Genomic DNA, 22,607 nt, shown 5'->3' with positions numbered 1-22,607 from the left:
ATCAAATATGTATCCGAATAAATCACGCAACACGTTTGTATTTGAATTGAATGGATTGGCCGTTCCCTCAGCTTGCAAGTGTTCCCCTCAGTACGCCTTTGAAGAGATTGAAAAAGCATACATGCAAAATAAAGAAATATTTAGTTCAGAGCATAAGGTGATACACCCCTGAGTTACAGTATTGGATCATCAGATTTTGGGCAGTATGGGCACAACCCTAATGTAAGACACTCAGACCGCCTACAATAGCAACAACTTGCTTTAACATAGTGAAACATCCCAAGGCACTTCACAGGAGCAATTATCAAACAGAATGAGACACCAAGCCACATAAGGAGATATTAGGTCAGGTGACCAAAAGCTTGATCAAATAGGTAGGTTTTAAGGAGTGTCTTAAAGGAGGAGAGAGAGGTAGAGAGGCGGGGAGGTTTAGGGAAGGAATTTTAGAGCTTAGTGCCTAGGCAGCTGAAGGCATGACCGCCAATGGTGGAGCAAAGAAAATCGGGGAAATGCAAGAGGCCAGAATTGGAGGAGTGCAGAGATCTTGGAGGATTGTAGGGCTGGAGGAAGTTACAGAGATAGGAAGTGTGAGGCCATGGAGGGATTTGAAAACAAGGATGAGAATTTTAAAATCGAGGCATTGCCAGTTTGGGAGGCAATGTAGGTCAGCAAGTACAGGGGTGATGGGTGAACGGGACTTGGTGCAAGTTAGGATATGGTTTTGGATGAGCTCAAGTTTACAGAGGGTGCAAGGTGGAATGCCGGCCAGGACAGCACTGGAATATTGGAATCTAGGGGTAATAAAGGCATGGATGAGGATTTCAGCAGCAGGTGAGCTGAGGCAGGAGCGGAGATGGGCGATGTTACGGAGGTGGAAGTAGGTGGTCTTGGAGATGGAGAAGATATGGGGGGGTTGGCAGATCACCGCCCCGGGGGGTCAGCAGATCGTGGCAGAAGATTTGCTTGAGGGATGGGGGAGGGGAGCATTCCTGCTCCTCCTGACCAACAAGCAGTGCTCTAAAAAGTGCCCGCTGGATCGGTCAGCTCCCGCCTCCCTTTAGCTGCTGGGTTTCCCGAGCCCTGGGAAACCCGACCCCCAGCCGTTAAATTCAAATGGCTCCCAAAATCTGAGAAACAGAGCCTGATTTAAATATTATAATCACAGACCCCGCCTCTCCAGAGCAGGTTACTCCGCTGCAGCTAAACTGGAAGTAGACACATTGGTGGGTTTCATATAGTTACCAATTTAACCCCCCTGCCCCCTGACCCTCTCCCACCTGTCATGGGGGGATTAAAAATTAAAATCCCTCCCAATGTGTCTATTGCCAATACAGGAAAGAAGAAATAAAGAAAGTACTCGCATTATATAGCAGCTTTCATGACCTCAGGAGGTCTCAAAGTGCTTTGCAGCCAATGAAGTACTTTTGAAGTGTCATCACTGTTATAACGTAGGGCATATGGCAGGCAATTTCCACACAGGAAGGTCCCACAAACAGCAACAAAATAAATAACCAAAGAAGTCAAGCACCAAGGAGAAATCCTGCCACATCTACCCCTCCACTGATGCACACAGATGCTGAAGGAAAATGGCACAAAAAACAAAATAAAACCTTCCCAAGCATAAATCGCATGTGTAACCAGAAAAGGAAGTTCCATGTTCCTTACACTTTATCAAACATCTCAGCATCTAGAGAAATAATTAAGGCTTGTGCAAAGGAACATTTATGTAGCATCTTATCGCATTGAAACATATCAAGAGAGTTCTCAGATAAATTACTTTTATGGGAACATAGAAATAGGAGAAGGCTATTTAGCCCCTCGAACCTGTTCTGCCATTCAATGAGATCATGGCTGATCTGTGACCTAACCCCATATCCCTTAATACCTTTGGGTTATCAAAAATCTATCAATCCCAGATTTCAAATTAACAATTGAGTTAGCATCAACCGCCATTTGCAGAAGAGAGGTCCAAACTTCCACCACCCTTTGCATGTAGAAGTGTTTCCTAGCTTCACTCCTGAAAGTGCCGGCTCTAATTTTTAGACTATGTCCCCTATTCCTAGACTCCCCAACCAGCGGAAATAGTTTCTCTCTATCTACCCTATCATTTCCCCTTAATATCTTAAAAACTTCGATCAAATCAACCCTTAATCTTCTAAATTCCAGGGAATAAAATCCTAGTTTGTGTAATCTCTCCTCGGAATTTAACCCTTGGAGTCCAGATATCATTCTAGTAGATCCACGCTGCACTCCCTCCAAGGCCATATATCCTTCCTAAGGTGCGGTGCCCAGAACTGAACACACTACTCCAGGTGTGGTCTAACCAGGGCTTTGTATAGTTGTAGCATAACTTCCACCCCCTTGTATTCTAGTCCTTTAGATATAAAGGCCAGCATTCCATTAAACTTTGATTATTTTCTGTACCTGTCCATGACATTTAAATGATCTATGTACATGAACCCCTAAGTCTCTTTGGACCTCCACTGTTTTGAGCTTTTCACCATTTAGAAAATACTCTAATCTATCCTTTTTAGGTTCAAAGTGCATGACCTCGCACTTGCCTACATTGAAATCCATTTGCCACAGTTTTGCTCATTCACATAATCTATAACTAGCTCTCTGTAATTTTATGCTTCCATCTACACAGCTTACAATGCTGCCTATCTTTGCGTCATCAGCAAACTTGGATATGTGGCTTTCTACCCAGCCATCCAAGTCGTTAATAAATACAATGAATAGTTGAGGCCCCAACACAGATCCCTGTGGGACACCACTAGTCCCATCCTGCCAAGTTGAGTTCTTGCCCATTATGCCTACTCTGTCTCCTGCCGCTCAGCCAATTTCCTAACCAGGTCAATAATTTGCCCTCAATTCCATGGGCTTCAACTTTAGCTAAGTCTCTTATGAGGGATTTTATCGAATGCCTTCTGAAAGTCCATGTAAACAACATCCATAGACATTCCCCTGTCCATTACTTCAGTCACCTCCTCAAAAAATTCAATCAGATTCATCAGGCATGACCTAACCTTTACAAATCCATGAGATAGGAACAGTAGTAGTCCATTCAGCCTCAAGCCTGTTTCATCATTCAATTAGATCGTGAACTCAACTCCATTTACCCGCCTTTGATCCATGTGCCTTGATATTCTTACCTAACAAAAAGCTATCAATCTCTGTCTTGAAAATTTCAATTTTCCCAGCAGCGACAGCTTTTCGGGAGAGCGAGTTCCAAATTTCGACTACCATGTGTGAAAAAGAGCTTCTTGATTTCAGTCCTAAATGACATGTCATTAGAAGAGGACATGACATTAGAAGAAGACAAAATCAAAAAATATATCAAGGGGGGAGATAATTGATAAATTACTCAAACTTAGAGAGGATAAAACCCCTGGTCCAGATGGATTGCATCCGCCCATACTAAAAGAAACTAGGGAGGAGATAGCACAGGCACTATATAAAAATTCATTAGAAAAGGGAATAGTGCCAGAGGACTGGTGGATAGTTAATGTTATTCCTATATTTTAAAAGGGAGGTAGAATAAGTCCAGGGAACTATAGACCAATTAGCTTAACGTTGGTGGTAGGAAAGATAATGGAATCTTTACACAAAGATGTAATAGAGAAACATGTAGAAACCAAAAATATAATAAAGAATAGTCAGTATGGATTTCAAAAGGTAAGGTCATGCTTGACCAATCTTACTGAATTATTTGAAGAAGTAACAGAAAAAGTAGACAAGGATAATGCAGTAGATGTAATATGCTTGGATTTTCAAAAGGCCTTCGATAAGTCACAGTAAGCTCATGACTAAGGTCAGAGCATCTGGAGTCAGGGGACATATAACAGAATGGATAACAAGCTGGCTACAAAACAGAAAATAAGGGTTTTCCTAAAGCTCTAAAAATCTGCTTATAATTGACTGAATGAGAATTTCTACGCTTTCTGTTTTTGTGCAAAGTATTAGCCTATTATTTGTTCTGTGGAAGTGTCAGTGTCCCTGAGTAGTCATATATAAGCATATCAGTCCTGCAAGAGGATACCATAACTTCCTGTAGAAATACCAGGGGGGTAATTTTAACCCCAAGGACGGGTAGGATGGGGGAGAGTGTGAAGATAAAAGTTGTAAAAATGTAAAACCCAATCCCAACCCGCCCACGGAGGCGGGTCAGTCAGTAAAATCTTTTAAGGAGGCTGCATGCCTTTTTTTACTTTTAACACCTGGGGGCTGGGATTCCAGGGTCTTCTGATTCTCGCCACATAAGGAGGCGAGAAGGCCCGGATCAACAGGTAAGTGCCTTTATTAATCTGCTTGTGGGCCAGGAGAAGCAGGAGCGTTTCCTCCAGACCCGACAAGCTTACCTGCCTCGATCCGACACGTACAATCGGCCGACAACCCCTGCCCGCCCCATGTCTGACCCCCCCGATCTATCCACGCCCCCACCAATGTCTCCAACCCCCCCCCAAAAGATGTCCAACTCCCCCCTCTTCCGTTGTCTCCGATCCCCCGCCCCCACAAAGTCTGACCCCCTGATCTCAGACTTACCTGGCATCCGCTCATCCATTCCCTGGCAGCCTGTCGGGTGGAAAACCTGCTGAAAAAATATAAAAGACATCCTGATGTCAGAATCATCAGGACGTCCAGGAAACCCATACTTCCAGGTTTCCTATCTGGAAAAGCTCCTCCCCCCCCCCCCCCCCCGCTCGCAGTAAAAATCCAGGTACAAGTGTCTGGGTGTACTGAATTGTAAGCTTTTTATAATCTGAAGAAAATTGAAATTCTATTAGCCAGTTATATCAGCCTGGTGCTGATATCATGCTTTGCACCCCAATGTTAATTTCATCAACGGCCTTAGAAGTGATTGACTACCTTTAAATACTCTGCTCAGCACTCTTGCCTAGGAGTCAGAAGGTTGTGGGTTCATTTGAACACAAAATCTAAGATGACACTCCAGCACTGAGGGAATGTTAGAGGTGCTGTTTGTCGTTTGAGACGTTAAACCGAGGCCACGTCTACCCTTTCGGGTAGGCCTAAAAGATTCCATGGCACTATTTTGAAGAGCAGGGGAGTTCTCCCTGTGTCTTGGCCAATATTTATCCCTCAACCAACACCACTAAAACAGATTATCTGGTCATTATCACATTGCTGTTTGTGGGACCTTGCTGTGTGCAAATTGGCTGCCACGTTTCCCACATTACAACAGTGACTACATTTCAAAAGTACTTCATTGGCTGTAAAGCGCTTTGGGGCACCCTGAGGTCGTGAAAGGCGCTATATAAATGCTTTATTTTCTTTCCTGTGCAATAAATTCAGGGCCTCCTTGCAACACCAGAACAACTCCGAAAAGATGTGTCCATTTCATTCAATAAATTGGTACAAGAACACATTTTATAGCGTTGTAATAAACAACTTTTATTTGGGGGGGGGGCAGAATAAAGGATTTCCCGTGTGAAAATCGTACAGGTCACAACATACTCTGAAATCTAAGAAACTAATCTTAAAATAGATAGATAACGTGCTTTAAAATGTTTGTGAGGTCTGACGCCGAAATTTGCTGTGAAGTTACTGTACCTTGTGAAAGTCCCGTAGCAGTCCTGTCTCCTCCCTGTAGCCGTGGTTGTTGTACTTCCGTTCCTTTCTCTGTGTCTCTGTCTGACTGAGACACGCGTGTGACCCTGTACCAGCCCAGGCAGCCGCCAGGCCGGCGACATTCACTGCCCCTATTACCGTACAAGCAAGAGAGTAAAAAAATACAACAAAGAGGTAAATACAGTAAAAGGAGGAAAGAGATACACACAACGAAAAGCATCAGGAATATAAAAGTCGACAACATCTGTCAGGTGGCTTCCCCCTCCCCCAAACCAACAGATATTTTCCACCACTTCTTTCCCCCCACACACACAGATCATACAAAGTGTCCACCGTGCCTGGTTTATTGTGGTTGTGAGGTTTTTTTCCTTCCCTCCCTCCAGCCAGCCCCGGAGGGAGGCAGGTCCGGCTGACGGCGCGGTGTAAAGCAGCCGGTGACGGGATATTACCCGGTGAGTGAGTGTCAGTCAGTGCGTTGCTGCTGTGAGTGTTACACTACATCAGATACACTGTGACTCACTCTTACTGACATTGTATCCTCATTCTCTCTCCACACTCCTGTCTCTTCAGGTACAAATCTGGTGTCCGGCTGTTTGCTTTTATCTTTTTTTTTTCCCCTCAAATTATCTTATATATTTTTTTTTAAAGTCCCTTTGTTGTAATTCTCTTTTCCCCGTGTTTTGTTGTTGTTGTTGGTGGTGGTGTGTAGTTTGTTGGTGAGTGTGTGTGTGTGAGTGTGAGTGAGTGTGTGCGGGGGTGAGACACTGTCGTGTTTCAGTACAGTCAGTCAGTCAGTGAGTGAGTGCCAGCGGTGGAGATGTCGGATGACGACTCGAGGGCCAGCACCAGCTCCTCCTCGTCTTCTTCAAGTTCTTCACAACCAGCCGAGAAAGAGACAAACAACACCACCACCATCACCGCCACCACTACCGGCGGCGGTAATAACAACAACAGCGGTGGCAGCGGCGGCGGAGGAGGAGGAGGAGGAGGAGGCAACAACAACAAGAGGAAAAGAGAAGCGAAGAACAACACCATGAGCAAAAACCCCAAGCTGCTCACCACCAGCGCCAAGAGGTGAGTGCGGGATGGCGCCGGCCCACGGGGGGAGAGTCCGGGGAGAGGTCAGGGCAGCACTCGGCGATCGCGGGTCTGGTCTCTCTCCTCTCTCTCTCTCCTCGGTTTCCTTTTCTCCCCTCACTCGCGGCACGCCAGGCTTCTTTAATGCCAAAGACTCATTTGCATATTAGCTAAAATCGCGTTGTACAAAAAAACAGGATCACGGTTTGACCCCGTTTCCCCAGGTTTGGATTTTTAACGCCGGCTATTTTCGATCCGTTTGTCTTTTGTAGGATTAGTTAGCCTCGGGAGTACAGAAATCGAGTTGGAAAATTTACTGTATTGGCTTCTTGGAGCTCCGAGAAGCGGCCATGTTTTTTCTCTCTCGTTTTCTCCTAAGCAGAGGTCAGCGTCTTTGCTTTATTTTTACTTAATTTTGTAACTTTAGCCGTGAAATCTCTGGAGGACATGACAAAGATGTGGTGTGATGATTGAGTTATGCTCTGAGTTTTAAAACATTTTTAATTTTTTTAATGTTTGACAGGATCCAGAAGGAGCTGGCCGATATCACGTTGGATCCACCACCGAACTGCAGGTTTGTTTGGTTTAATAAAAAAATAAATTGTCTCGTTTAATGCATACGTTAAAGGCGATGGTTCGGGGGTAAGCAGTGCGATTTTGCCGACGAAAAATCCGGTTAATTATTCAACAGCATTGGTAGTGATGGTTGGATTGTAACAGGAATTGGGATTGAGGCCAATTTTGAATTTTAGAGGCAAACAGAACTTAAATGCCAGTACTTGTAACTGAAGTTTTTTTTTGTAAGTTTGATTTTGGTAGCTTGAAACTTTCCTCCCTAGTGAGGGGGTTCCCATCAGTACTGAACTTCATGGGACTTCTTGTGCATCTGCCTTTGGTGCCCTTTCACTCTTTCTCGTTATGTGGGGGTGGGGGCATTGAAGTGTCCTCCGTGTGCGTGTATGGATGTTACATGTATTTCTACAGTTCTTTGAGTAAGGAAGTGTTCTATCGTTCTTTGATGCTGCAGGTGTGAACAAGTTGCTTTCTACTGAAAGGATTTTATCAATGCTGTCAACACAGTGACAGTGCTTATTCCATGGGTGATTTTAAGACACTCAAAAATGATTATGAAACTCGAGAATTACTATGAATTTGATTGAAAAAAATACTCGAGCAGTTCTTGGAAAACTAATTACATAATTTATTAGGTCTGACTGTAGTTAGCTAATAATTATACATAAACTGTACGTATTATGCCTTTATGTAATTGAGGTTTTGTCAAATTCTAGGATAAAACGGGATGATTCATAATGTTACTTTGCCATCTACCATGGTTCATTGTTGTTTTCTTAATGAAAACAACAATAGGACTCTATGTGCATATAAAATTATGAAGAAATCTTTTTTAAAAAACAGTCAGTTTCGACTGAGTTTGGTCACTTGCTGTTTGAATAATTCTTTCACCTCACTTGTAGCTCTGATCACTCACTGAAAACAGTATTTTCATGGAAATAGTCCATTAATTGATTTGTTCTATATCTGTTCAGAACAGAGCATTCATAAGAACATAAGAACTAGGAGCAGGAGTAGGCCATCCTGCCCGTCGAGCCTGCTCCGGCATTCAATAAGATCATAGCTGATCTTCGACCTCAACTTCACTTTCCCGCCCAATCCCCATAATCCTTTGATTCCCCTAGAATCTAAAAATATATACATCTCAGCCTTGAATATATTCAGTGACTCAGTATCCACAGCCCCCTGGGGTAGAGAATTCCAAAGATTCACAACCCTCTGTGAAGAAATTCCTCCTCATCTCAGTCTTAAATGGCCGACTCCTTATCTTGAGACTGTACCCCCTAGTTCTAGACTCTCTAGCCAGGGAAAACAACCTTTCAGCATCTACCCTGTCAACCCCCCTCAGAATCTTATATGTTTCAATGAGATCACCTCTCATTCTTCTAAACTCCAGCGAGAATAGGCCCATTCTACTCAACCTTTCCTCATAGGACAACCCTCTCATCCCAGGAATTAATCTAGTGAACCTTCGTTGGACCGCCTCTAAGGCAAGTATATCCTTCCTTAGATAAAGAGACCAAAACTGTGCACAGTTCTCCAGGTGTGGGCTCAACAAAGCCCCGTACAGTTGTAGCAAGACTTCCTTACTCTTGTACTCTCACCCCCTTCCAATAAAGGCCAACATTCCATTTGCCTTCCTAATTCCTTGCCGTACCTGCATGCTAACTTTCTGTGTTTCTTGTACGAGGACACCCAGATCTCTCTGAGCACCAACATTTAATAGTTTCTCACCATTTAAAAAAAAATTCTGCTTTTCTATTCTTCCTACCAAAGTGAATAACCTCACATTTCCCCACATTATACTTCATCTGCCACCTCCTTGCCCACTCACTTAATCTGTCTATATCCCTTTGCAGACTCTTTGTGTCCTCCTCACGGCTTACATTGTGCATGTCAATTCCTATCCTTTATAGGTGAGATTATCAAAGCTATTCCATTGGAGTTTGGATCTAAAAATAGGTTTGTGAATATCACATTCAGGTTCAGAAATGACATTGGTATGGAATGCACACTTTACTCTGGTTTTTGGTATACCATTATATACTAGATACCTTTGTATTCTGAATTATGGGACAATAAATGGATGGCCGTGAGATCGAAACCATTAATTTAGTCAAGCACTAAAATAAAAGCAAAATACTGCGGATGCTGGAAATCGGAAATAAAAACAGAAAATGCTGGAAATACTCAGCAGGTCAGGCAGCATCTGTGGGGAGAGAGAAACAGAGTTAACGTTTCAGGTCGATGATCTTTTGGACCGTTTGTCTGATGAAAGGTCATCAACCTGAAACGTTAACTCTGTTCTTCTCTCCACAGATGCTGCCTGACCTGCTGAGCATTTCCAGCATTTTCTGTTTCTAATTTAGTCAAGCACGTCTGATACCATAAACTGGGAATAAATGGTTTGCAGTAGAATCATGAAATTGAATTACTGCACTAAGTTCACTGTTGGATTTTTTTGTAACTAATTTATTTTAGAATTTGAATAATGTGGTTTGATTGAAAGGCATCACGGTGGCAGTGTACAGTATAAAAAGATAACTAACTATACTGACCATAGCCTGACTTGTGATATTAGATGCACCCTTGAGGAATAAGTTTTCTTCAGTACACATTTGCTTTAGCTTTGATATTGATGCCCAATTCCTGTGGAGAAGTGTGCTTTGCCTTAAATTGGGGGGATCAGGGTGAGGCATTATGTGGCTGGGTAAGGAGGGGGCTACAGTTTTTTACATAGCTCAGTTAAGTGGGGGGGGGGGTGATTTTCTTAGGCATGCTAGAGAGGGTTGTTGCATCTTTGCTGCAGTGATAACTATTTCGTTGTGAGAATTTGGATACAGGCCCACATGATTGGTGTGATGTTATTCCCGAGACCTTTCTTGGGCACTTGGGTACGGTAGCATAGTGGTTATGTTACTGGGCTAGTAATCCAGAGGCCTGGACTAAAATCCAGAGTCATGAGTTCAAATCCCGCCACGGCAGCTGGCGAATTTAAATTCAATTAATTAATTAAATTCAATTAATTAAATAAAAATCTGGAATTAAAATACTAGTATCAGTAATGATGGCCATGAAACTACCGGATTGTCGTAAAAACCCATCTGGTTCACTAATGTCCTTTAGGGAAGGAAGCCTGCCGCCCTTACCCGGTCTGGCCTATATGTGACTCCAGACCCACAGCAATGTGGTTGATTCTTAATTGTCCTCTGAAATGGCCTAGCAAGCCACTCAGTTGTAAAATCTCGCTACGAAAAGTCATAATAAGAATAAAACCGGACGGACCACCCGGCATCGGACCACTAGGCACCGGACACGACAACGGCAAAACACCAAGCCCAGTCGACCCTGCAAGGTCCTCCTTACTAACATCTGGGGACTTGTGCCAAAATTGGGAGAGCTGTCCCACAGACTAGTCAAGCAACAACCTGACATAGCCATACTCACAGAATCATATCTTTCAGCCAACGTCCCAGACTCTTCCATCACCATCCCTGGGTATGTCCTGTCCCACGGGCAGGACAGACCCACCAGAGGTGGCGGTACAGTGATATACAGTCAGGAGGGAGTGGCCCTGGGAGTCCTCAACATTGACTCTGGACCCCATGAAATCTCATGGCATCAGGTCAAACATGGGCAAGGAAACCTCCTGCTGATTACCACCTACCGTCCTCCCTCAGCTGATGAATCAGTCCTCCTCCATGTTGAACACCACTTGGAGGAAGCACTGAGGGTAGCAAGGGCACAAAATGTACTCTGGGTGGGGGACTTCAATGTCCATCACCAAGAGTGGCTCGGTAGCACCACTACTGACCGAGCTGGCCGAGTCCTGAAGGACATAGCTGCTAGACTGGGCCTGCGGCAGGTGGTGAGCGAACCAACACGAGGGAAAAACTTGCTTGACCTCGTCCTCATCAATCCACCTGTCGCAAATGCATCTGTCCATGACAGTATTGGTAGGAGTGACCACCGCACAGTCCTCGTGGAGATGAAATCCCGTCTTCGCACTGAGGACACCATCCAACGTGTTGTGTGGCACTACCACCATGCTAAATGGGATAGATTCAGAACAGATCTAGCAGCTCAAAACTGGGCATCCATGAGGCGCTGTGGGCCATCAGCAGCAGCAGAATTGTATTCCACCACAATCTGTAACCTCATGGCCTGGCATATTCCTCACTCTACCATTACCAACAAGCCAGGGGATCAACCCTGGTTCAATGAGGAGTGTAGAAGAGCATGCCAGGAGCAGCACCAGGCGTACCTAAAAATGAGGTGCCAACCTGGTGAAGCTACAACTCAGGACTACATGCATGCTAAACAGCGGAAGCAACATGCTGTAGACAGAGCTAAGCGATTCACAACCAACGGATCAGATCAAAGCTCTGCAGTCCTGCCACATCCAGTCGTGAATGGTGGTGGACAATTAAACAACTAACGGGAGGAGGAGGCTCTGCAAACATCCCCATTCTCAATGATGGCGGAGTCCAGCACGTGAGTGCAAAAGACAAGGCTGAAGCGTTTGCAACCATCTTCAGCCAGAAGTGCCAAGTGGATAATCCATCTCAGCCTCCTCCCGATATCCCCACCATCACGGAAGCCAGTCTTCGGCCAATTCGATTCACTCCACGTGATATCAAGAAACGGCTGAGTGCACTGGATACAGCAAAGGCTATGGGCCCTGACAACATCCCAGCTGTAGTGCTGAAGACTTGTGCTCCAGAACTAGCTGCGCCTCTAGCCAAGCTGTTCCAGTACAGCTACAACACTGGCATCCACCCGACAATGTGGAAAATTGCCCATGTACGTCCTGTCCACAAAAAGCAGGACAAATCCAATCCGGCCAATTACCGCCCCATCAGTCTACTCTCAATCATCAGCAAAGTGATGGAAGGTGTCGTCGACAGTGCTATCAAGCGGCACTTACTCACCAATAACCTGCTCACCGATGCTCAGTTTGGGTTCCACCAGGACCACTCGGCTCCAGACCTCATTACAGCCTTGGTCCAAACATGGACAAAAGAGCTGAATTCCAGAGGTGAGGTGAGAGTGACTGCCCTTGACATCAAGGCAGCATTTGACCGAGTGTGGCACCAAGGAGCCCTAGTAAAATTGAAGTCAATGGGAATCAGGGGGAAAACTCTCCAGTGGCTGGAGTCATACCTAGCACAAAGGAAGATGGTAGTGGTTGTTGGAGGCCAATCATCTCAGCCCCAGGGCATTGCTGCAGGAGTTCCTCAGGGCCGTGTCCTAGGCCCAACCATCTTCAGCTGCTTCATCAATGACCTTCCCTCCAGGGTGCCTTGGCACTTTGGATACAAAACTGGCTTAGTGGCAGAAGGCAGAGGGTGATGGTCGAAAGTTGTTTTTGTGACTGGAAGCCTGTGGCCAGTGGGGTACCACAGGGATCGGTGCTGGGTCCCTTGCTGTTTGTGGTCTACATTAACGACTTGGATATGAATGTAAAAGGTATGATCAGTAAGTTCGCTGATGATACAAAGATTGGTAGGGTGGTAAATAGCGAGGAGGATAGCCTCAGTCTGCAGGACGATATAGATGGGTTGGTCAGATGGGCGGAACAGTGGCAAATGGAATTTAACCCGGAAAAGTGCGAGGTGATGCACTTTGGAGGGACTAACAAGGCAAGGGAATACACAATGAATGGGAGGACCCTAGGCAAGACAGAGGGTCAGAGGGATCTTGGTGTGCAAGTTCACAGATCCCTGAAGGCGGCGGAACAGGTAGATAAGGTGGTAAAGAAGGCATATGGGATACTTGCCTTTATTAGCCGAGGCATAGAATATAAGAGCGAGGAGGTTATGATGGAGCTGTATAAAACACTGGTTAGGCCACAGCTGGAGTACTGTGTGCAGTTCTGGTCGCCACACTACAGGAAGGATGTGATCGCTTTGGAGAGGGTGCAGAGGAGATTCACCAGGATGTTACCAGGGCTGGAGCGCTTCAGCTATGAAGAGAGACTGGGAAGATTGGGTTTGTTTTCCTTGGAGCAGAGGAGGCTGAGGGGGGACATGATTGAGGTGTACAAAATTATGAGGGGCACAGATAGGATGGATACTAAGGAGCTTTTTCCCTTCGTTGAGGGTTCTATAACAAGGGGACATAGATTCAAGGTAAAAGGCGGGAGGTTTAGAGGGGATTTGAGAAAGAACTTTTTCACCCAGAGGGTGGTTGGAGTCTGGAACTCACTGCCTGAGAGGGTTGTGGAGGCAGGAACCCTCACAACATTCAAGAAGCATTTGGATGAGCACTTGAAATGCCATAGCATACAAGGCTACGGACCAAATGCTGGAATATGGGATTAGAGTAGACAGGGCTGAAGGCCGGCGCGGACACGATGGGCCGAAGGGCCTCTATCCGTGCTGTATAACTCTATGACTCTATCAGGTCAGAAATGGGGATGTTCGCTGATGACTGCACAGTGTTCAGTTCCATTCGCAACCCCTCAGATAATGAAGCAGTCCGAGCCTGCATGCAGCAAGACCTGGACAACATCCAGGCTTGGGCTGATAAGTGGCAAGTAACATTCGCGCCAGATAAGTGCCAGGCAATGACCATCTCCAACAAGAGAGAGTCTAACCACCTCCCCTTGACATTCAACGGCATTACCATCGCCGAATCCTCCACCATCAACATCCTGGGGGTCACCATTGACCAGAAACTTAACTGGACCAGCCATATAAATACTGTGGCTACGAGAGCAGGTCAGAGGCTGGGTATTCTGCGGCGAGTGACTCACCTCCTGACTCCCCAAAGCCTTTCCACCATCTACAAGGCACAAGTCAGGAGTGTGATGGAATACTCTCCACTTGCCTGGATGAGTGCAGCTCCAACAACACTCAAGAAGCTCGACACCATCCAAGATAAAGCAGCCCGCTTGATTGGCACCCCATCCACCACCCTAAACATTCACTCCCTTCACCACCGGCGCACTGTGGCTGCAGTGTGCACCATCCACAGGATGCACTGCAGCAACTCGCCAAGGCTTCTTCGACAGCACCTCCCAAACCCGCGACCTCTACCACCTAGAAGGACAAGGGCAGCAGGCGCATGGGAACAACACCACCTGCACGTTCCCCTCCAAGTCACACACCATCCCGACTTGGAAATATATCGCCGTTCCTTCATTGTCGCTGGGTCAAAATCCTGGAACTCCCTTCCGAACAGCACTGTGGGAGAACCGTCACCACACGGACTGCAGCGGTTCAAGAAGGCGGCTCACCACCACCTTCTCGAGGGCAATTAGGGATGGGCAATAAATGCCGGCCTTGCCAGCGACGCCCACATCCCGTGAACGAATAAAAAAGAAAATTAGGTTGGAATGGCAAGACTGTATTATGAAGTGACCAGACTGATGGGTGGCATAGAGCTGAAAGTCAGTTAGCGAGGCTCTGCCATGGTTGAGAGGACTGACAAGTTGGAAGGTAGATGAGTGGCTTTAGTTTAACACAGGTCCTTAAGGCGGGCATGAGTCTTCCCATGTAACTGAGCACCAGTTTCCTTGAATCATTTTTTGCACATTGAGAATCTGGACAAGTCTGTGGACTGGGTATGGATCAATTCCAGCAATGGGGTTGAATTGAAGTTTAACATGCATGGTGTAGGATTTATAGTTGCCCTACATGCAGCCAGTTCTTGGCTATTATGTGGATAGTGGTACATGCTGCTACTGATTATCATTTCACTGAAGTGATTGCTTTGTCAGGCTTCCCTTTTCATTATTTGGTCTTGATGGTCTCCTTGAAATGCGGACAGAGTAGAATAGAATAAGAAAAGTACAGGGTTTATTCAGCTTCAAAAGTGATAGAGTAGGGACTTACTACAGGCACTGCATGCATAACTTCAGTGCATCCATACATCTCCATCCTGAGGATCTGAATTTTAAATATTTAAAAACACTGACTCGGTATTGCACCACGGGAATGGTATGAAGACAGCTTCTTTGTGATAACTGTACACAACAGTTTAAAGTTACCACAATGAGTGTTTGCTGAATTTTCTTCTTGACCTGTGTTTTGAAGAACTTCAAAGGTATAATTATCCAAAAGCTCATATGTATGTGTGTGCAATTTGTTTACTAGCAAACATTTTTTTCTAGCCAGTCTGAAATCTCTGGAAACAGCCTTGAGAGTACTAGAGGTCTATGAATTTCTCTCTGATCTGGATCTGCACTGATCTATTTCTTATGATGTCTTTCGCTGTTAACTGATGACTTGAAAAGCTTCACTAATATTTGAAAATTTATAGTTATTTAAAAGCCGTAGGAAGTGAAGAGGTCTAGGTTTTTAGTCAACTGATCTGACTGAATAGTTGCAAGTGTATTGATCACCTAAAAACCTATGTTGTGACATTCTGTTAGTGACAGTTGAATAGCTGGTTATGAATTTAGTAGTGGATATTGTTGCTGAATAATGGCATAGATTGTTGGATTATACAATAAAGGTTGAAAAGTTCTTCAGGAACCACCACACCTCAGGAAGGATATATAGGCCTTGGAGGAAGTGCAGTGTAGATTCATCAGAATGGTACTGGGGCTAATAAAGGGTTAAATTATGAGGACAGGTTGCATAGACTAGGCTTGTATTCCCTTAAATACAGAAGATTAAGGGGTGATCCAGTTGAGGTGTTTAAGATGATTAAAGGATTTGCTAAGTTTTTTTTATTCATTCATGGGATATGGGCGTCGCTGGCAAAGCCAGCATTTATTGCCCATCCCTAATTGCCCTTGAGAAGGTGGTGGTGAGCCACCTTCTTGAACCGCTGCAGTCCGTGTGGTGAAGGTTCTCCCACAGTGCTGTTAGGAAGGGAGTTCCAGGATTTTGACCCAGCGACAATGAAGGAACGGTGATATATTTCCAAGTTGGGATGGTGTGTGACTTGGAGGGGAACGTGCAGGTGGTGGTGTTCCCATGTGCCTGCTGCCCTTGTCCTTCTAGGTGGTAGAGATCACGGGTTTGGGAGGTGCTGTCGAAGAAGCCTTGGCGAGTTGCTGCAGTGGATCCTGTGGATGGTACACACTGCAGCCACTGTGCGCCGGTGCTGAAGGGAGTGAATGTTTAGGGTGGTGGATGGGGTGCCAATCAAGCGGGCTGCTTTGTCCTGGATGGTGTCAAGCTTCTTGAGTGTTGTTGGAGTTGCACACATCGAAGCAAGTGGAGAGTATTCCATCACACTCCTGACTTGTGCCTTGTAGATGGTGGAAAGGCTTTGGGGAATCAGGAGGTGAGTCACTCGCCGTAGAATACCCAGCCTCTGACCTGCTCTTGTAGCCACATTATTTATATGGCTGGTCCAGTTAAGTTTCTGGTCAGTGGTGACCCCCATTGATAGATAGAGAGAAAGTATATCCTCTGGTGACGGAGTCCAGAGCAAGGGGACATAACCTTAAAATTAGAGGTAGGCCATTTAGGGGTAATGTCAGGAACCACTTCTTCACACAAAGGATAGTGGAAATCTGTAACTCTCCCCTCAAAAAGCTATTGAGGCTCGGTCAATTGAGTTAGCAGATTTCAATTGAGACAGTGGTACATGCAAAAATTGGCCTGTGTCCTTTCAGCTAGTGAAGGGAAAAAATTAGCCAAGGCTCCAACTGCATATTTGTTATTTCATAACTCAAATGGAAAGTGCATACACGAGGATAGGATTGGGATTGGCAGTGATGCCTCTCAAGCATGAATAGCCTGTCTACACTCACTATTTAGGCTCATGTATGCCAGGTGAGGTACTAGACTGGTGAAACTACCCCATTATGACTTACCATTTAACTTAGGGATTGAGGAAGAGTAATTATTTTCAATAAAGGAACTGCTTGACATTTTTGTGGAATTGCGCTATTAACATTGAGTGTACTTGTGTGATTTGAAGCAGCAGGGGAGTTTTCTAGAGGGAGTTAGAGAAGAGGAATTGCTGGAGTACAAGGAGATATCGAAACATAAAATGGAATCTTAAAGATCTCATTGTTAGTATTTTTGTACTAGTTGTAAAGAGAAGTCAGGCTGTGGGGTAGCTGAAGCTGTAAATTTTATTAATTTAATATTTGCTGTGCACAAGAGTTTAGAGGCTGGCCTTGGCAGTCGGAAACAGAAATGCGCTAAGAGTCAAGAAAGAGTGTTTTATCTAATAAAACCTAAATATTTTCATCATGTGAAATGATGAATGCAGGAGATCAGGTAAGTTCGAATTTGAGTTTTAAATGCAGAAATAAATATCTAGCCATGGTAAAGTCTTTCAAGGTCTTCAGTAAGGGATTATTTAGCAACATTCAGTGAGTGATGGCTATTGATAGTAAAAATAAGAAACTTGTTACTGTACATATGAAATACTAATACTTAATTTGTGGTCATTTGACAGAAATATTTTAATACTGGAAGCTAATAAAGTTGCACTGTAGCTTTCTATGCACTTTGTGCATCATACCAGCATTTCTGAAAAATCCTATTTGCTAGAGTGGCTGAAATAAGTCTGATTGATTGATTTATTTTAAAGCGGAACATAATTTTCAGAATGTTCTGCCTCTGAGGATGACTTTTGGTTTCTTTCCTCTGGAAGGGATTAGAAAAAGATTGCCGAATATTTATAATCAGTTAAAGAGAATTTGCTTGTGACTGTTGCAGCTAAATTTTAAGCTAAATATTCAAAATTTACTACTACTTTTGTTGTTCAAATGCAATGTTTTGTTTGGATTTTTTAGGCTGTGATGGTTTCTGACCTATGGCTTCATTATTTCTCTGCAAAAAAAATAGGGTAGGACTTTGCTAAAGTAGGAAGTATGGTTTAGAAAACTCAACAGAAAATTTAAACAGGCAGTCCAGTTGCTTTCATGGATGCGCACTGAACTCTTATTTGGGGAGAACTTTTAAAATTCCAATATTGGTTGCCATTTCAGTTTCACTAGTTGTTATCTTTTGAGATGAGCACTTCACGGTGACTGGGTTCTTAATTTTCTGCACTGTATCAAACCAGCTGGAGCTATCTTATACCATGCAGAAACTCAACTCCTGTAAACTGAACAGTGGATGTAAATCAGTCTGCAACTGAGGCTATTCTGTGTTTGTGGCTGTAAAGAGGAGTATAGTGACAATGGGAATCTTATGAACATGGGATTGAGGAGGAAAAATGACAGAAAAAAATGGAGAATTTAATCTGCAGCTGCTATTGATTAGTGTATCTGAGGAGTATGTCAGCAGCTTCTCCAGAATGAGACACACTGTAGTAAAAGTAAAGTCCTATCTCTCTTTAGAATTATATTGAAAACTTCATACAGGTTCTGCCCCAATGACTCAATAGGCAAATGCACAATCTGGCATGGTTTGGAGATATGTAGGTCAAGAAACAATCCCTGGTCTGTGCTAAATTACCTAATCTCGGCTGGGATAGAAGTTAGCCCTAATTTAAAGCTAGGGGGAAGAATTGCTATATTTTTAGTTCCTGATTGTTGTCCAGTGTCTTTCGGCTGAAAAGCGTGTGTACGGCGCACACATCTGGTGAGAGCAGGATCAGGCCCAGCTCTGACGTCCCAAATGGTTCAATAGTGTGCTAACATTCACTGCATAGGTTGTTATGTGAAGAATAGCTACTTGGATGATGTACCAGAGAACACCTGTGAAATCGAACCCCAGCCTGAGTCAACCTATTCAGGAGAGGCAAGAGAGAAAATATGGGGATGGAGGATATCATACACACGGACATGCATTTATGCATATAATTAAATGTCAGTGTTCGAACAGTTGGATACCATTCAAACTTCATTCTTATAATCTTTGTAATCAGTACTCCTTATAGATTGCAGCCTTGTAAATTACTCCCATATGTCTAATTTTATTCTTTTTGGAAGAGGATATTTACTGTCTGAAGTTCCCCCTTATTGTCTGGCCTTTTGCAGATTGCTTTCAGGTTAAATAGATAGTGGTTAGTGGAGATTGAAGGCGTACAGAGGAAGGTATCACATTTGGATTGGAGTTATCTCGTAGCTTTGTACGGAAGGAAGAATCTATACTGTTGAGTTGTAATATGTAGCCGAATAAGTTAATGTGCTTGAAGCTAGTAAGAATTGTTAGGAAGCACAGTACTTCGTGATTCAGTTTTTGTTTTGGCTTCATTGTAAGTGCCTTCTGTGCCGGAACATGTGATGCACAATTGTGGTTGGGACAATGATATATCATTTTATTATGGTCTGTCCATTGGGAGGTGGCGTCTGAAGCAGTTCTACATGGTTTGAACTAGCAGTGTTAAATGTGAAGTTTACTATTGGTGCCCATAACTCTCAGTAAATTATTTTTCTCATACTTTGTGCATTTACATTTTAAAACTTGTTTCACTGAACAGGAGTGACATCATTTAAGACTGTTTCATACTGCAACCACTGAGCCCACGTATATGTTATGAAAATATTTGAAATATCTTCCTGCTTTTTTAAGCTATCATACCTTTTCTGAAAAATGAATTGCAGTAATTTTCAGTGTTACAGTATATTTTAATAACTTGAGTCTTGTCCCTAGGTCATGCTGACTGCACTCAATTACTGCTTCCTGTAGTTCTGTGCATCCATTATTGCTTAATTGACAGTTGAGTTTTCATTGTTCAGATTTCCCCCTGCAGCTGCCATTTAAGAAAAATGGTTGTTTCCCAGAGTTTCTGCCGTGCGCTTAATAGTGATATTGCAGTGATATAAGAATTTGCTAACTGCAGTATAACTTCTAGCCAGTGTCTCCTTATTGCAAGTTACAAAGTGAAGTTTAGTAATTCATAGATATCAAAAACTGGAGAGAGCCACAGTAATAGATTTCTTAAAGCTGCTTTTTTAAAAGTTTTTATACTGGGCTTAGTTGGGTGCTAGCACTGCCTGCTCCTGCTATGTGGATCTCCTTGGCAGCTTGCCGTAGCAAATCGTGTAAGTTTACTTTGGGGTTGCTGCTGACTCGCATCAGGGGCTGGTGGCATGAACACCCTAGTAAGCCCAGTATAAAAGCAACTTTCAATAGTGACTAGATAGAAAATACCAATACAGTAGTCTAACTTATGATGCCAAAGTGAACCATTATGAAGGCACTCAAATTTGTCGACGGGATAAGCAGTCATAACTGTTGTGATTTGGGTAAGTTGAGGCTAGGATTTTCATGCAAGGCGATTAAATGGGGTGATGTGTGACAAAAATAGAGTTGAGGTGCAATTTAGCAATGATCTAATTGAATAGCGGAGCAGGCTCGAAGGGCTGAATGGCCTACTCCCGTTCCTAAAAAGAGAATTGCACAATACAGTCCTGTTTCATGTCGAGAGCCATTGTTTCGCTGCATTTAAGTGATCTAAACAAGTCCCCTAGCAACGAAAAATACACTTTGGCTGCTTTTTTACAATAATACTAATTACTACTGCCAGTTGCAACATATTGCTGAGTTACAAAGCAATCCAGCATTTATATTCAGTTGCAGTTGGATTATCACCATGGATAAATCAGTGGGGCAATATATGTTTGTTCCTTCTCTGATGATAGATGATAGACAGTGATGACATAATGACTTTGAGCAGATCCTATTCTACTGAACGTTGCAAATGAGGCTGGAGGGGATTGAGGTATTGATGACACTTTAAGCTTGGGTGACAGATGTGGTTTATGCAGTATTAAGTCAAATGCAGATAAAGTGGTGATTAGCTATTGTCTCATTCCATACAGAGTTTACCATAAAATACCAATTTTGATTTTCAAAAATCAATGATTTAGAGCAAAACTCGTTTACGAGCAGCCTGAGGACTGACTTCAGTTGATCTAAAATAGATTCAAGTTTGAAATTACATATTTGGGTTTGACACAAATGTTCACATACAGGTGGAAATCCACAAGTTACATTACATTCTTTTTCATATTTGCAGTTTTAGAACATTACATTTGTGAAGAAATTCTCCAGATAAGAGTCAATTCTTGTAATTTCCATTACTTTAGGTGCTATCTGTGCTTGTCAGTTGTACACAAGTATTGATGATTTCAGTGGTATCTCTTTTAGTGAGGCTCAAAAGGATAGACGTCTTAAGCTATCCTATCTATATATCACTGTGTCCGTGATAGCTTGGAAGAGGTTCTGTATTAAGTAATGAACTGGGTTTGAAAGCCTATCCCCTTGTAGGTAAAAGAGGAAAGTTGGGATTGTTTTTCATGGTAACTTTAAACTTAGTTTTAAAATGCAGAATTTATATCTAGGTCAATTGGTGTTGAGATAGTGATGGACACAGAACTGCTCTTGTGATGTCACAATAGCATTTGTTGTGCCTCCAGATTATGGGGGTGGTGTCGGGGATGGGAAAAAGACAAACGCAAAAATAGTTAATAGGGACTGTAGGGAGAGGCCCACTGGGAACTGCCACTGCTCAATCTTATGTGTATACATTCTTGTCTTTAATCAGCTATTTATGAAATATTGCCAGATTTATTTCTGTTACAATCAAATAGTAGAAATTCTCGCCTTATATACCGTCACGTGGAATTCGTTTATTAATCTTAGAGCTTTGGTCAGGTAGAATAAATCTGACAAAATATATCAAATTGAGAGATTATTCCAATACAGGTATAATTACACTCCTGAAAGCAGAGTTGTTAAAATGTGTTGAGTTGGTACCTGATGACCACAGTTAAATATCCAAATACTGAAAAATGATGGACAACCTGCCTATTTTATTGTGGTGCAGTGTGATTAGAAAGATTGATTAAATAGCTTCATCAGAAAGGAAACTCAAAAATTAAATATACCATAAAATGACAAATACAGCTGCTTACTTTGATTAATGGATTTGTAGATTAATTTATCACTTTTAAAGTTGAAGTGTAATTTTAAAAAATGAGCTTAGAGGGATTTTTAATTCTACTTTCTTTGACATTTCAATCTTATTCCAAGATTAACTTTACTAATGTTCCAAATTTTCTTTATTTTAGGCATTAATGCTCTCTATTAATTCCCATTTATATATAACTCATAAACTTAGTGGGTATGGTTTAAAACTCAGAAGTTTTGAAAATGGTCAATCATGACGAAGGAGAAAGCCTCCGAAAGCTTGTGATTTTCAAATAAAACAGTTGGACTATAACCTGGTGTTGTAAGATTCCTTACATGAGAAAATTAGATTGCATAATATCATGCAATAAATTTGAAAAACTTGTATAATCCATAATCCTCTAAGGGCTGCATTACCAGATTGCCTGACCATCCTCTTCACTGGGAAGGGGGTAGGGAGCATAATTGAGAGGAGGAGGGAGAAATAAAGTGCTTAAATCAGAAATCAGACAGAGTTGCAATAGGGACACTACAGTTGACCTTAATACATTTTGGGTTAGAAAGGGGAAAAATTAGAAAAATCTCTTGTTCTGA

General features: G+C 43.1%; 2 protein-coding genes and 1 long non-coding RNA gene across 5 annotated transcripts in view; 2 read left to right on the top strand and 1 right to left on the bottom strand.

The window, feature by feature from the left end:
* The window catches only part of LOC137340501 (uncharacterized), a 52,116-nt gene extending 45,086 nt beyond the window's left edge, over nucleotides 1-7,030 (bottom strand). For 2 of the 3 annotated variants that reach the window (XR_010966822.1, XR_010966820.1), the window contains exons 1-2: nucleotides 5,569-7,030; nucleotides 4,543-4,591 (exon numbers count right to left, since the gene is read on the bottom strand). This is a non-coding gene — a long non-coding RNA (uncharacterized lncRNA). The remainder of the gene's footprint in view (nucleotides 1-4,542; nucleotides 4,592-5,568) is intronic. The other variant, XR_010966823.1, reaches the window with a different exon arrangement.
* rpl15 (ribosomal protein L15) overlaps nucleotides 1-22,607 on the top strand; it is a 499,976-nt gene that overhangs the window by 345,151 nt on the left and 132,218 nt on the right. The window lies entirely within an intron of this gene.
* The window catches only part of LOC137340496 (ubiquitin-conjugating enzyme E2 E1-like), an 81,412-nt gene continuing 64,836 nt past the window's right edge, over nucleotides 6,032-22,607 (top strand). Inside the window, exons 1-2 of the mRNA XM_068002976.1 lie at nucleotides 6,032-6,660; nucleotides 7,187-7,237. Of these exons, the coding sequence (XP_067859077.1) occupies nucleotides 6,404-6,660; nucleotides 7,187-7,237 (308 nt within the window). The 5' untranslated portion in view covers nucleotides 6,032-6,403. The remainder of the gene's footprint in view (nucleotides 6,661-7,186; nucleotides 7,238-22,607) is intronic.

Source organism: Heptranchias perlo, chromosome 2, assembly GCF_035084215.1.
Source record: "Heptranchias perlo isolate sHepPer1 chromosome 2, sHepPer1.hap1, whole genome shotgun sequence".
NCBI classification, from domain to species: domain Eukaryota; kingdom Metazoa; phylum Chordata; class Chondrichthyes; order Hexanchiformes; family Hexanchidae; genus Heptranchias; species Heptranchias perlo.
This window is presented reverse-complemented; position numbering and strand designations above follow the sequence as displayed.